The sequence below is a fragment of the Rhipicephalus microplus genome, chromosome 7 (assembly GCF_043290135.1).
Source record: "Rhipicephalus microplus isolate Deutch F79 chromosome 7, USDA_Rmic, whole genome shotgun sequence".
Lineage (NCBI taxonomy): Eukaryota > Metazoa > Arthropoda > Arachnida > Ixodida > Ixodidae > Rhipicephalus > Rhipicephalus microplus.
Window position 1 is genome coordinate 136,821,343 of NC_134706.1, and position 13,480 is coordinate 136,834,822.

Below are 13,480 nucleotides of genomic sequence, written 5' to 3' on the forward strand. Positions count from 1 at the left end.
TACATCTTCCACGTGAGGTTATGGGTCACGTGTCCTTATATCAATTGTTTGCCTAAGTAAACCGGCTGTACCAATCACCCTAAGCCGTTGCCAGAAATGATACATAAACCGTGTCTGCGCGAGATAGTCATATACCAATCTCTCATGTTTAGACTGCTCTAAAATTACACAAGAAACACCACGTGAATGATCACTAAATATCAAGCGAAGGGTTATTGTACTTGCGCACATAAACTTGTCGATAACCGAAAAATATAAAGGTGGAAGAAAAAGAATGCCTGTTCTGTAAACCTACGTTGCTGCATGCGCTTCTGTGAGAGACACCAAATAAAACATGGCTATAATTATGAACATTTCGCAGAAAAATTATCTCTATGTTTGTGAGGTCAGCCGACGGCCTGTCAGTGGATAAAAGAACTTTCTTCTTTATCGTGGAAGCTTCTAACAGGTCTCTAACCACGTCGTATTTATTTTTTTTGCCTCTGTACGTTTGAAACCTTTAAATTGCATGTGAATATGATCTCACTCAGCCAGATTTAGGTCGCGTGCCCTGCCGTCTAAAGCAGTGCGCTCCCGAGCTATATACAGCACAGTCTTCGGAAGAACAAAGTAAGCGTGTTCCGAGAGGAATATTTCAGCTATAGTCAAATGTATACGCATGTAGCCAGACTGGTCGGGTGTGCATTGAAGTGAGTGACCAAATTTCACATTACAAATAATCTGCTCGTGGCATTCCGCTTGCATGCCGGTCCTGGTAATCAGGGACTCTGTCGGAGACGCCGTGACTGCGCCTGCTGCAGGCATGAAAGTCGGTGTGGTGACAGACTCTATTCTTCGAAACAAGAAATGATATCGGGGAGTCACAGCACAAACACGCTGACGGACGTTCATACCCAGCTCCTAGAGCTTCCACCGATGGAATACGGTAACAACTCAAGTTGGTAAGGCCCTATATTAAATTTAATACATCAGGTTCATTTATATTGTTACTGGCATGCACCATGGCGAATTATAAACATTGCTTGCCTTGGGCCTTTCTCAGCATTAAAAGAAAGACATTCTCAGTAATAAAGTAGGGGGGGGGGGGGTTCTTGGATTAAAAACACACCTTTTATTTTTTTTATTGAATGGGGACGCTGAGCAGTGATTTCGTTTGCGGCTGTATACACGGACCTTCCGTTTATTTGCACCGCTGCGGTTGCAACAACAAGTAGTTTTTCCTTGGGAAAGAGGGGGGATAGAGAAATAAAGTGGTACCGAGGTTCCACTTGAAGTTTGAGTTTAGCTGTTCGGAACGCATGGTTTGCGCTCAGGTTTGTTTCTGTCGTAACCTAAGAGGACACATCCTATACTGGTGAACCTCACGAATAAAAGAAGAAATACGTGGTGCACACAAACTAGCATGAAGCGTGTATTCTAACATAGCATACATTTAAATGACACATACAGGAAAAGTAACCATGTGGGTAACAATGAGCTTCAGTAAGGGTCACACACCGAGCACTCATGCACTTTTGTAAGAAGCACGCCTATAGATATAATTTTTTTATTTCGCAATAAAATTGCCGCAATAACTTCCTACTTCTATTCATTGCCTTTACTCAGCACATCTAATAATAATCAGAGGACGACGCGAAAAGGCAAGCCGTCTCCTGCTGCGACTGGCAAGTGCACAATGTCCACCTTCAAGTATGTGTCGCACGCGCTGTTTGATCTCGATGGCCTACTGCTAGGTGAGCGGATAACATACCGTGTAGGTCCTTATAGGAAAGCATGAATGCCATTCAGACACAGTTGAGTCACTGCAGGGATTTCCTAAATGGCCAGCACATTTTTTGCCAGTTTGTATATCAATGACGATGTCTCTGTGTAAGATGCGAGTGTAAGATGCGAACAATAGGTTTACATGCCACGCTCATGATGTGCTCTCGGCCATTTCACTAGCGTCACATATAACGAATTCGGTAATACGGTACGCCAATACATCAAGAAAGTATGATACTGGTGCAAGATAAACATGAGATGCGTGTCATGTAACAGCATTACTACATGCTACGCTCAAGATGCACTCGCGGCTGTTTCGCTAGCTTCATATATGCCGAATTTGGTATTACGTGACGCCAATGAATAACGATTGTATGTATCGGGGGCAAACATGGTAATCATGAGATGCGTGTCATGTGAGAACATGAATATATGCCACAGTCAATGCGCCAATACATTTCGACGTGACGGCGTGCGTGTTCTCGCCTGCGTTCATTTCGTCGCGTCACGCCGGCGTTGCCAACCCAGGTGCCGGTCCTGCCATTTACTTTCAGGAGCACGCTGCGTTGCTTTGACGCATGCGTGTTTCGGCGCGTTTAGCGTCCCTCCGTCTCGAAAAGATGCAGACGCAATGCTGTCTGGGTTGGCGCCAAATACAGTATGTCACATTTCGCGCCGGTTGCTGTCAGGCTGCGCCGAAGGACGGTGGTCGCGCCGGTCGCGCTTAGCGTCAGACTATAGAGTGCTCACGCTTTGCTAACATATATCGTCACTGTGCCCAACGTGCACGCGCGTCAACGTTAAGTTTCAGTATAATGGGTCCTTTATGAGGCACTCGAGGACGTTTGATTGATTGATTTGTTGGGTTTAACGTCCCAACACCACCATAGGATTATGAGAAACGCCGTAGTGGAGGGCTCCGGAAATTTTGACCACCTAGGGCTCTTTAATGTGCACCCAAATCTAAGCACACGGGCCTACAACATTTCCGCCTCCATCGGAAATGCAGCCGCCGCAGCCGGGTTTCGATCCCACGACCTGTGGGTCAGCAGCCGAGTACCTCAGCACTAGACAACCACGGCGAGGCTCGAGGCCGTTTTTCTAGCTCCACATATAAACATATGGTGTTAGGTAACGTCAATGGATGACGAAGGTAAATGACTGGTGCAAACATGATATTCATGAAACACGCGTCATGTAAGAACATGGCAACATACCACGCTCATATCGGGCTCGTGGCCACTTCGCAAGCTCCACATTTACTCAATTTGGCATCACGTGGTGTGAATAGATGACGAAGGTAAACAACATATCCAAACGTGATAATCATGACACGGAAGACGTGTATCGCATAATTTACCGCCACTTTGTAACGCTGTATTGATTTGAAAGTGGCATATCAACCTTCCTCGCTCGTGCTTCGCATATCATCAATTTTTACTGTACGTGGGATCTGCCATTGTTTTGCAGAATACTTGAATGCAGAAATTTTTTCGTCATTATTATTGTTGAGCTATGTGGCTTGGGTTTATTTCGTTCATACCTGTTTGCTCTCTCAATGAAAAATTACAGCATATCCACGGAATCAATGATGATGACTGGGGTGAAGCTCCGGATGGTTTTATCGGTAAACCATGAATTGTCCAACCGCCCGAAGGCCGCGTCCATCAATCAGTCCGTCTGTCTAGTTTCCTGGCCATCGACTCGCAAGTACGTCGGTCCGTCTGTCTGTCTGTCCATCTGCCCGTTCTTCCATTGGTTCGTCCATCTCGCACCTTTTCATCATATATTCATCATATACAAATACCGCCATCTAGCGGCCATGCCAAGAACTAAACAATAGGTGGCTATCTCACGGTTACTCACGGTATAAATTTGGCTGAACGTTTGCTTGAACTCTGTCGATCGCATTCGGTTCCGCGGAAAAAAATAGCAAGTGTGACACTCAACCATTACACTGCCTGCGAGGAGTTTAAAGAAAAATATTTATCCATAGTGGCAAACGGCATACGCAATGCGCATTCACAAGACACTTTTTGACCCCTAAAATCGCTTGTGCTAAGCACCATCGCTACATTGGTGACGCTGTGGCATTGTTTCTACCCATGGAAGTCGTTTTATTTCAGCGGGAAATCTAAGAACGGAGAAAAAGTTCGATTGCAAGCGCACCTGGCTGCGAGAACACGATCGTCCTCCAGAATGCAGACCGTGCAGCAGCTCACCCAGCGAGCGCTTCTTTACGTCCTGGGCATGTGAGCGCACCAGTGTGTCCCAACTCTCAAGCCGCCCGCTTGTTTATAAGAATATTCGATTATGATGTAATGGCTCGACCAAATTCGCTCAAGTTTTGCTAGCTTGTCTGAGAACGTACAGTAATTAACCCTCACCACACTGATTATTGTTGAAAAGTGGGTGTCATGACGTCTTTTACCAATAAACTTTGGCTACCTGGTGAACGTTCATTTTATAAGGAACAACTCGAAATAGCCATGAAACTCATATAAGTAAAGACGGTGAGGTTGTCTGTACCTTGTTTCATAGTTGTGCGCAATGCATTCGCTTAGGCACGTACAAGCAATGAAGATTTACTGAAATCCTTTGAAGTCTTCTAGCGAAGTTGAACGCATTCAGGCGCTGAACGTCTGCTGCGCCACCCGAAGGCTCACGGTGTCCCCATAGCAGTCGCGACCAGCACGACGCCTGCTTTGTTCGACCTCAAGATGTCGCAGCATCGAGACCTCGTCACACTATTTCAACACGTGGTCTGCACCGGTGGAGGCGCAAAAGTAAAGCGCGGCAAGGTACACCCGGACATCTTCCTCGTGGCTGCAGCAATTTTTGACGAGAAGCCGCCTCCCGGAAAGGTTGAGTGGGCGTCAGATGCTGTGCACATTTACTAGGTCACGTGGTGTTTTAACTTTCATCGGAACAAGTTCTTCTGAGAACTCGACGTTTTGTTTATCTTTTCGTTTCTACCGGTGTCAAAGAACTGATAGGTGGAGCCATCTGGCGGGGCCACTATGAACCACGCTGTGCAGAATTGTTCTTGCAGACCCTCGCACACTACTGCTCAGCTCAGTGTAAACTCTCAGCAGTGGTCTAGCGCCCAATTCGTCGCCTTTTAACACTAACTTTCCCCAAGTATATCAGACGAAGAAAAACTTTTCTAAAGTTGTGGTTGCATGAATCCTCACAAGCTGTCTGCACCATGGTCCAGTTACTAAAGGCTGTTTCAGATGCTGCGATCGCAGTGAGTAGATAAATTGCTCAGTTCAGCGTATTTGCATTGTTCGCAACTGCCACTGATGGTGGTTTCATAAGAATGGAGGCTTGAGCGAGTTTGTATATCGCCTCCCGAAAAGTTGGCGGGCAAGATGGTCATGGAGTCTCGTAATATGCACTAGAGAGAACTCTGGCGCTAGTGTCTACGGGAGCTGCAACGCACGGCGCTTCAGCGAGCACGGTAATGATGGGTGGTACACACATTTGTCTAATATTCCTACTTTTGGCCTGTTTTTGGCTTCATGTGGGTTCGTGTGGCTTGCAGCTGTTTTCCTACGAAACAAATATTAGCAAGTATTCAGCGGTTGCGCTTCACAAATTAAATCTTTCAGAGTTATTTTTCAAATCGGGTCACGATGTCCAAAAATAAACGAAGCCGCAAGTACGATTCGCCGCCCTGAAGTTCGAAGACTTGGCAAATCTGTGTACTACCCATCATTACCATGGTCACTAAACGATCGCAGCGCCAGAGTCCCCTCTAGTTAATTTTAGGAAACTCTATGAAGATGGTCACCTGTCTGTGTTCTTTTGCTTCGTCATCGTCTCATGTGAATTGTTCAGCATAGACGAATAATGGGTTCGTTTAACATGCATGGACTGTGCACGGTCCGCTATTTTTCGCTCTGTGAGAGGTGCAGAGTGTAAGGTTGCTTGCGCCTGTTCTTCGCTGCCAACACTGTTTATTTTAAAACGTAAAGCAGATTAATAGTGAAGAGCACGGCATCAGCTTTGTCGACGCGGCAGCGTACTGTGGGAGCCGCACCTTTTCCGCAGTCGTCGTCGACTCCAAACAGCAAATCACCAACTGCGCATCGGTTCACACTCACGATCCGGCGATTGCCGAGCAAGAGGTCATCGCCATTGCCATCCTGGAAGGTGAAAGGGAGGTCATCTATATAGTGACTCTAGGTCAGCTGCTCGCGCTTACGAGCACGGTGTAATCTCCAAGAAAGCCCTGCGCGTGCTCTAGAGTGGTGGTCGCGATGGTATCAAGCACCACGTACTGATCTGGTTTCCTGCACATGATGGACAGGTCCTAGGCGCTCCTCTCAACCTCAACGAGTCTGCCCACGAGGCCGCGCGCGCGCTAACCCACCGCACCGGTTCCGGGCAACGATTCGGGGCCAACAGAATTGCGCAAAACAGGGACGCGCCTGCCACGTACAACGAAATAAAACATTTTTACCTCGCGCGAAGACTATATCCACTCCCTCATCCAAAACCGAATAGGCCACAGGCCCTTATGCTCAGGCTACTGCAGACCGACACGTACCCTAACCTGAGATTCCTTCACGCTATTTATCTTGATGTGTTCCCCAATGACGCTTGCCCCGCATGTAGGGATGCATCCACGCTGGCGCACATGCTCTGGGAGTGCAAAGCGATGTACACTAACCCCAACAGCACATCAGTCAGGTGGGAGGCGGCCCTACGCAGCTCAATCCTGGCCAAACAGCTTTGGACCGTCCAGCAGGCCCGTGGAGCAGCTGATAGGCTTGGCCTAACGCTCCCGACGTGGGAGTCGCCCGCTGCGCGCTGAGGCGCGCCTTGCAGGGCCACAATAAACTTTCGCAACCAACCAATGTAGAAATCCGCGCATTATGTTACAGTCAAGTTTTTGTTTACGGTAGCGAAGCGCAAGCGTGTTTTGTCATTTCAGAACACTTTCTCGTCTGCTTTTATTTTAAAGTGTTCAACAGCGGCCATAGCCAAAATAATCGTTGGCGCAGTTGTAAAGGATTGGCCAATGTGTAAGACTTTCGACAAAAGAAGTTCTCGTTGGGTTTGTCTCTCATCGCCCGCCTTCCTTGATCCCAGCTAAGACAAAAAGTAAAATTTTGCCTCTCTCTCTCTCTCCCGACAATAAAGTCCTCCGCCGCGGCAAACAAAATAAATTTCTAACATGTCGGTCACTCGCTACTGATCATTGCGGCAAGAGTAATCTGCCATCTTTTTTTCCCTGCGAGCGGACTCACAGCCTCAAAATCCGTGTGTTTTTTGCCATGGGAAACGACATAGCGTCCCCGACTGGTGACCTAGTATTCTGTATAACATTTTGTGCACGCTCGGAAACGCGAGAACCTAATTTGTTTTATTACTGCAATTTACGCAAACAGTTAAAGCGGTGTTTTAATGACTCCGAGAATAAGGATGCGTGCTCGATGGGTTTTCTAGAAAATTTCTGAACAACTTTGTTAGTGTGTGTCCACTCAATATGCGCTCAGGTGTCCTTCTCGCCATTTCACCACAGGTGCTGGTGTTCGAAGACGCTCCCACGGGAGTCACGGCTGCACTGGCTGCTGGCATGCAAGTCGACATGGTTCCGGACCCTCGCGTTGATTAACAGAACCGGCGTCGAGTAACTATGTGCATTGGCTCGCTGCTTGAATTCAAGACAGAATTGTTCGGACTCTCACCGTTCGAAAAATCCTCAAAGGAGGACTGACACACTGACCATAAGGATTCAGACACGTAAAATTATATATCATTCCACACAGGTCGGTAGGGGAGCGGTTCCTCCCCCTCGCCACACACACGTAGGGCAGACACTCTCTTTTTCTTACATATCTGGCAAAAGTTACCGCGCTTGTCGTAAATAAAACAGAAAAGGACTTAGTTTACATATTTTCAATACTAGTGTTATATACTTGTTAATTTTAAAGATTTAGGAAAAGAAGGTCACTAAAGAGGACGATTTAGTGGCATACTTGGTAGTCGTACATCGAGAAATATATCAGTACGAAAGTCTCAACATTGCACATCTATAGTTTGAGACATATCTATCTATTGCACGGTATACATCAGCAATGTCCAGGCTTTATTTCTATTGCTATATTACATTTAAAATAGCCGAACATATGACCTTCTATAGCAGCGTGGGTGTTTCGCTAGTGCCATTCTTGATCAAACGCGAGTTCATGGTAAAGCATGATGAGGACTTGTACTCCTATGTGACGCTTCTACATAAAATATTTGTATTCTAGACGGGCTTGGTATGAACAGCAAAAGAAAGGGAGGGAGAGCGCTCGAAGGGAGCCCATTTGCAGAGACGATGATCGCATCTGTTCACCTGCGAAATGGACTTTCATCGTGGCTTGATTTCTCGTTTCTGGTGCGGAAATGGGCATCGCCTTCCAGAAATGACAAACTTATAACATCAATTTCTTCAGTCATGAATTTCTTCAATCTATGTTAAAAACACGATTCAGGCATTGCTTTTCATGACACCATCAACGGCGCTATCGGCAAATTCTGGGGGGATCGGAGCAACAGATTGATTGATTGATTGATATGTGGGGTTTAACGTCCCAAAACCACTATATGATTATGAGAGACGCCGTAGTGGAGGGCTCCGTAAATTTAGACCACCTGGGGTTCTTTAACGTGCACCCAAATCTGAGCACACGGGCCTACAACATTTCCGCCTCCATCGTAAATGCAGCCGCCGCAGCCGGGATTCGAACCCGCGCCCTGCGGGTCAGCAGCCGAGTACCTTAGCCACTAGACCACCACGGCGGGGCTCGGAGCAACAGAGATTGGTAATAATACGCTAGAGGGACGTCCAGTGTCCATGGAAGCTTCCGCCAGTACGGGAATGACTTATTGTACATATATTTCTCTACGTGCTTTTTAGATGCAAAGCATCATATGTTCATCCGGTGGTGTGTGCGCTCCTCTGCGCATGCTCTTTTTTTCCACTTTCTTCTCCTTATGCTTCCCTGCTCTCTCGCCACACAATGTTATCGCGTAAAGTGTCTGCTAGCCTACGCTCGCTCCCTCTCTTTCCTATATGCATCGCTCCTCACAGCGTTTACATCCCTATTGTGCATGCGCGTTCCTTCCCACTCTCTCTACCCTGCTATAGTTCTCCCATTTCTGGCCTCTTAACGCCGACGCAAGCAGCGTCGCCTAGCGAGTTTTCTAATTGAAATAATCACTGCCGAAGCACTCCGAACAAATGGTTAACCAGCGAAAGCTGAAACGTTCCGTCCCGTTGTTTATAGCTGTGGGTTCAACGTGACGCTGCACTGAAAGCTTTCACAATTATTGGTTACGAGTTCGGTCAGGCTCATCACTGTGTTCATTACACACGCCGAACATAGTTCCTCGTATGATCACGGTCATATGCAGTAGTGTAATCGACGCGTGCCCCGCGTCTAGCGACGCGGGGCGCGCGTGTTGTGATGGGCAGCGGCGACGTGCAACTTCGGTGCAAGGGGCTACCGCGAATGGTGCGCTGTATTACCACGCCACTTCTCAGACTGTTTTTGGGACTGCGTAGTTTCTTGTTCAAAAACGCATTGGTCGTGTATGAGGAGCAGCGAGGAGGAGCAGGTTTATCCACATTGAGATACGTGGAGTAGCTTTTCGCCAGGCTCCAATGTCGGCGACCGCAAGAACAACTCCGCTTCACGCAACTTGTTCATTCGTTTGTCTGTTTATTCATTATTTTTTTCTTAGTAAACAAGGTTACACAGTCGCGTGGGGCAACTTAGAAGCTGCTAGAAGCAGCTTGAAAACCTCGTATATGTAGCCTCTGATCACTTTCACTCAGCGGTGACGGGCTAGCAGATGAACGATCGTTAGAAAATAGGCTGTCCAGCCTTGCACGTTACCTGAGAGAATTCATATTGTAGTGCAAATAAAACTTTATGATTATTATTATTATTATTATTATTATTATTATTATTATTATTATTATTACATGCGTTAGCAGGTGCTGAATATGGCAGAGATGACGCCGTTGAGTATTATGTATATTGTGTGACAAGAATTACATAACAATTAGAAAACTTGGAGGACGCTTGAGCCTTGCCTTCAGGAGTAGCCTGCGATACCGTAACCGGGCCCTGTGCTAATTACTAGCCTAGTTTCGGCCTCCCTCTATGCCACAACCGTGCCGTGAGGGAACGAATGACCGTGCGTGCAACACTGGCCGTCTCAAAGTATTGCAGAATGGCTACTGCAAGTACAGTTGCGCAGTGCTCACTGTGCCATAATTCCTCCTTTTGTGAATCAGCAAAGCGGTTTTTACGCGTGCGTAAAGCAACACATGAACATAAGTCAGCGCCCTGTAATGGTTGGGCCTTTTTAACACCCACTTATTGCGCATTTCACATTTTTAGACGCCTGACGCGATTCTAGGCTTGTACCTCATAATATTGCGTGGATCCTTCTACTACATGAACAAAAAAAGTCTAAGCAGAAGGCCTTGCTTTTTTTGGCTTGACACAATATTAATGAGAACGTCTGCTACATCAAATTCTTATTGTTTTTATTTTCTCAATCACTTTTGACCATTGGCGTGCCTCTCTGTTATAACACCTGATTGCCACGCAAGGAACCTAAGATCAATTTTCACTCGTACTGAATTTTTTTATTGGCAGGTTCTTTCTTTTTTTTCATGGACAAGATAATGTCTTCTTACAACCAGAGACGCTGATAGCAACGCCAACACCGGAGTTTTTTTCTAAACGAGTTCGTTATAGCTATCAGTTCAAATAGTATACATCAAATACAATTATAAATGTAAGTATAGGCAGAGAGAGAGAGAGTCGTTTATCCTAAATTTAATTCGATCAATGCGCACACTGGAAGCCTCCAACAAAAATAACCTGAGAGTGTGACCAGATGATCGTAACAATTCAAGACCATGTTATTTTAACAGAGCTTTTAAATCAGGCACAGTAAAGTGAATCAATTGCATGCCATGATTAAGTTTTGATTGCGGTATTACCCAATTATGTTGACCGTGACAGACCTCCGAAGAAATCCGGCGCAGTTCAGAAGGTGGTACCAAGCTTGGCGTCACGAAGATAGAAAGCTCAAACCCAAACGCAAAGTCTATGACGTTCAGTGTGAGAATGACGGTATCGTAACGCACTATACCGTCATGTCTGGTTTTCGCCCGTTGAGACGACAACTTCCCTGTGCTCCGGCTCTTCAAGCCTGATGACGTACAGCTCTTGACAAAAATAGCAAAGAGCCATGATAAACTTTTCAGCACACTGCTTTTTTGCAATCTTATGCAAAAATCTTGTTTTCTTTATGTGCCAAGATGGCTGTTGCACCAGCAAACCTAAGAACGCTATGAAACCAAAATTGCTTAGCCTACCCTCATCAATCGTTGGAAAATAAATATGATGATTTAGATATGCTCATTGATCCTACTGGTGTTCACTTGGTTGCAATAATGATCTCGGAAACCTGGTAAAGAGAAAATAACGTTCCATTTACGTGTACTAGTTATCAAAATTTAGTACTCAACGGTCCACCGTCGCATTCATGAAGTGCAAGTTCTTGAGGAACTCACAATTTCAACTGATAATTACGATATACTAACGGTACAAACGGCTTCGAGATTATATCTGTGGTCTACCGCCCTCGAAATGCTCGATGTCAACTATTTCTTAATTTTCTGAGAAACTTTTAGACTTTTTCTTCCAAAATAAATATGTATTGTTTCTCAGTGGTGACCTGAACATAGACAAGTCTATTTCCACTATTAGTAGCGATTTTCAGTCAATCCTAATATTTGGTGGCTTTATTAATGTTATTATTGAGCCAATTCGTACCACTGTTAGAACAGAGAGCCTACTCGATGTTTATACTACTGAAGCTCCCTGTGAAGTCGTCTCAATTGAAACACTTCTGTGCGATATTATTGAAAATCTTCCTATCGCTTTTATTTCCGTAGAAAAGAAAGAAAAGCGCGGGCGTACCGGTCCTGAGCGCGTGCAAAATATTACAGATATTTCACTACAACTTTTTCGAATGAAGGTTCAGAATCATGACTGGAGTCACATTCTATCGTGTACTGACGGAGATTGCATGTATGGAGCGTTTATTTTACATTTTAAAGCTATATATCAAAAACATTTTCCCGAGAGCATAGTCACAAAATCTGAGAAATCTCGAAAGCCTTGGATAATCGCTTAACTTCACAGGCAGATAATCTTGAAAAATCGCATGTACAGGGAATTTGTGAAAACTAGACAAATAGGCAAGTTTAAGGCTTTCAAGGTGTTTAGAATTAAGCTCAATTTCAAACTGAAAACCCCCAAAGAAGTGTATCATCAAGCCCAATTTAACGATGTGGTGAAATATTCTACTTTATTTTGGAAGTGGCTGAACAACCTTATAAGACAGACTGATGTCACTAACAATGACAGCACCCTTGTGAACGACCGCATTGTGCACGGGGCAGATCTTTCAAATAATCTAACTGATCATTTTATATCTGTTGAGAGCCGAGAAATTGTGACAAAATAAGCGTTTCGTCAATCCATAACACAGAAAACTTTACGAAAAGCATGGCATGTTTTCCCACATCTGAAAATGACGGTAAAAATGTTTTTCCCATCAAGAAGAGTTCAAAATCACGTGATGTAAATGATGCGCAAATTAGGCCAAATAAGTTTTTTAAAGACATACTGGAACCAATTTTAGCTTAAATCCATAACTTATGCTTAGGACAGACCAGCTTTCTAAAGTGAATGCGAATCGCAAAGGTAGTTGCAGTCCACAAAGGTGGAAACAAAAAACGACCTCAAAATTTTTAGGCCTACTTCCATTTTACCTGTTTTTTTTCAAATTGCTTGGAAAAAAACATGCACAAGCAGCTATGCAGTTTCTTAGACAAACACTCGCTCAACTCGACAGCACAATATGATTTCTCAAAGGCAGATCAACTGAATTGACTTTATTGGTGCAAAAGGAGTTTATAAGTACTGCACTTGATGCAAAGTAACAGGTCTTGGGTAATTTTTAGACAATTCTATAGCATTTGACACCATTCACCACATCACACCTTTAGCTTTGTTTGAACAACACAGAATACGTGCTCACGCAGACAAGTTCTTGTCTTCATATCATCAAAATCAATTTGAGTACGTTAATCTCAACTATTCAAACTCAAAAATAAAAACTATTCCACGTATTGTACCACAAAGGAGCATTCTTGGGCCACTTCTTTTCATTGTTTACATGAATGACGTTTTTTTTGACCACTAAAAATACTAACTGGATTGTTTATGCAGATGACACTGCGCTTTTCTTTGGGGGCACAAACTTAGACACTCTCACGAATGGTGCAACTACTATACTCCAGGACAAGAAAAATTGGTGTGGTAGAATCTATTTGAGAATAATGCTAAAAAACGCACGCGATCATGTTTCGCCCAAAGCATAAAGCCCTGATTTTAACAACAAGGATGTTTTTAAACAATGAAGGGCATAAATTTCATACGAGGAAGAAACAAAAAATTGGCTTTGGAGCAAACACGTCGGCCGCCTTTGCGCAAAGCTAAACAAAATAACAGGCTTATTACATAGGCACTGACATGTTTTGGCCACCATTAGAAACGCACTGTGTATAATTCTCTATTTCTGTGTATAATAAACTACTACCGCCAAGTATATGGTACGACATCAA

General features: G+C 44.7%; 1 protein-coding gene across 1 annotated transcript; it reads left to right on the plus strand.

The window, feature by feature from the left end:
- The first annotated feature begins 1,675 nt into the window (after positions 1–1,675).
- LOC119179050 (putative pseudouridine-5'-phosphatase) lies at positions 1,676–7,390 on the plus strand. The gene is made up of 3 exons (XM_037430134.2): positions 1,676–1,733; positions 4,396–4,628; positions 7,298–7,390. The coding sequence occupies exons 1-3, from the start codon at positions 1,676–1,678 to the stop codon at positions 7,388–7,390; spliced, it is 384 nt and encodes a 127-aa protein (XP_037286031.2).
- The last annotated feature ends 6,090 nt before the right edge of the window (positions 7,391–13,480 follow it).

Coding starts and splice junctions, on each gene's coding strand:
- LOC119179050 (XM_037430134.2), top strand. CDS start 1,676: ATGTCCACCTTCAAGTATGTGTCGCACGCGCTGTTTGATCTCGATGGC. Junction 1,734..4,395: donor TCTCGATGGCCTACTGCTAG/GTGAGCGGATAA, acceptor GAACGCATTCAG/GCGCTGAACGTCTGCTGCGC. Junction 4,629..7,297: donor AGAAGCCGCCTCCCGGAAAG/GTTGAGTGGGCG, acceptor ATTTCACCACAG/GTGCTGGTGTTCGAAGACGC.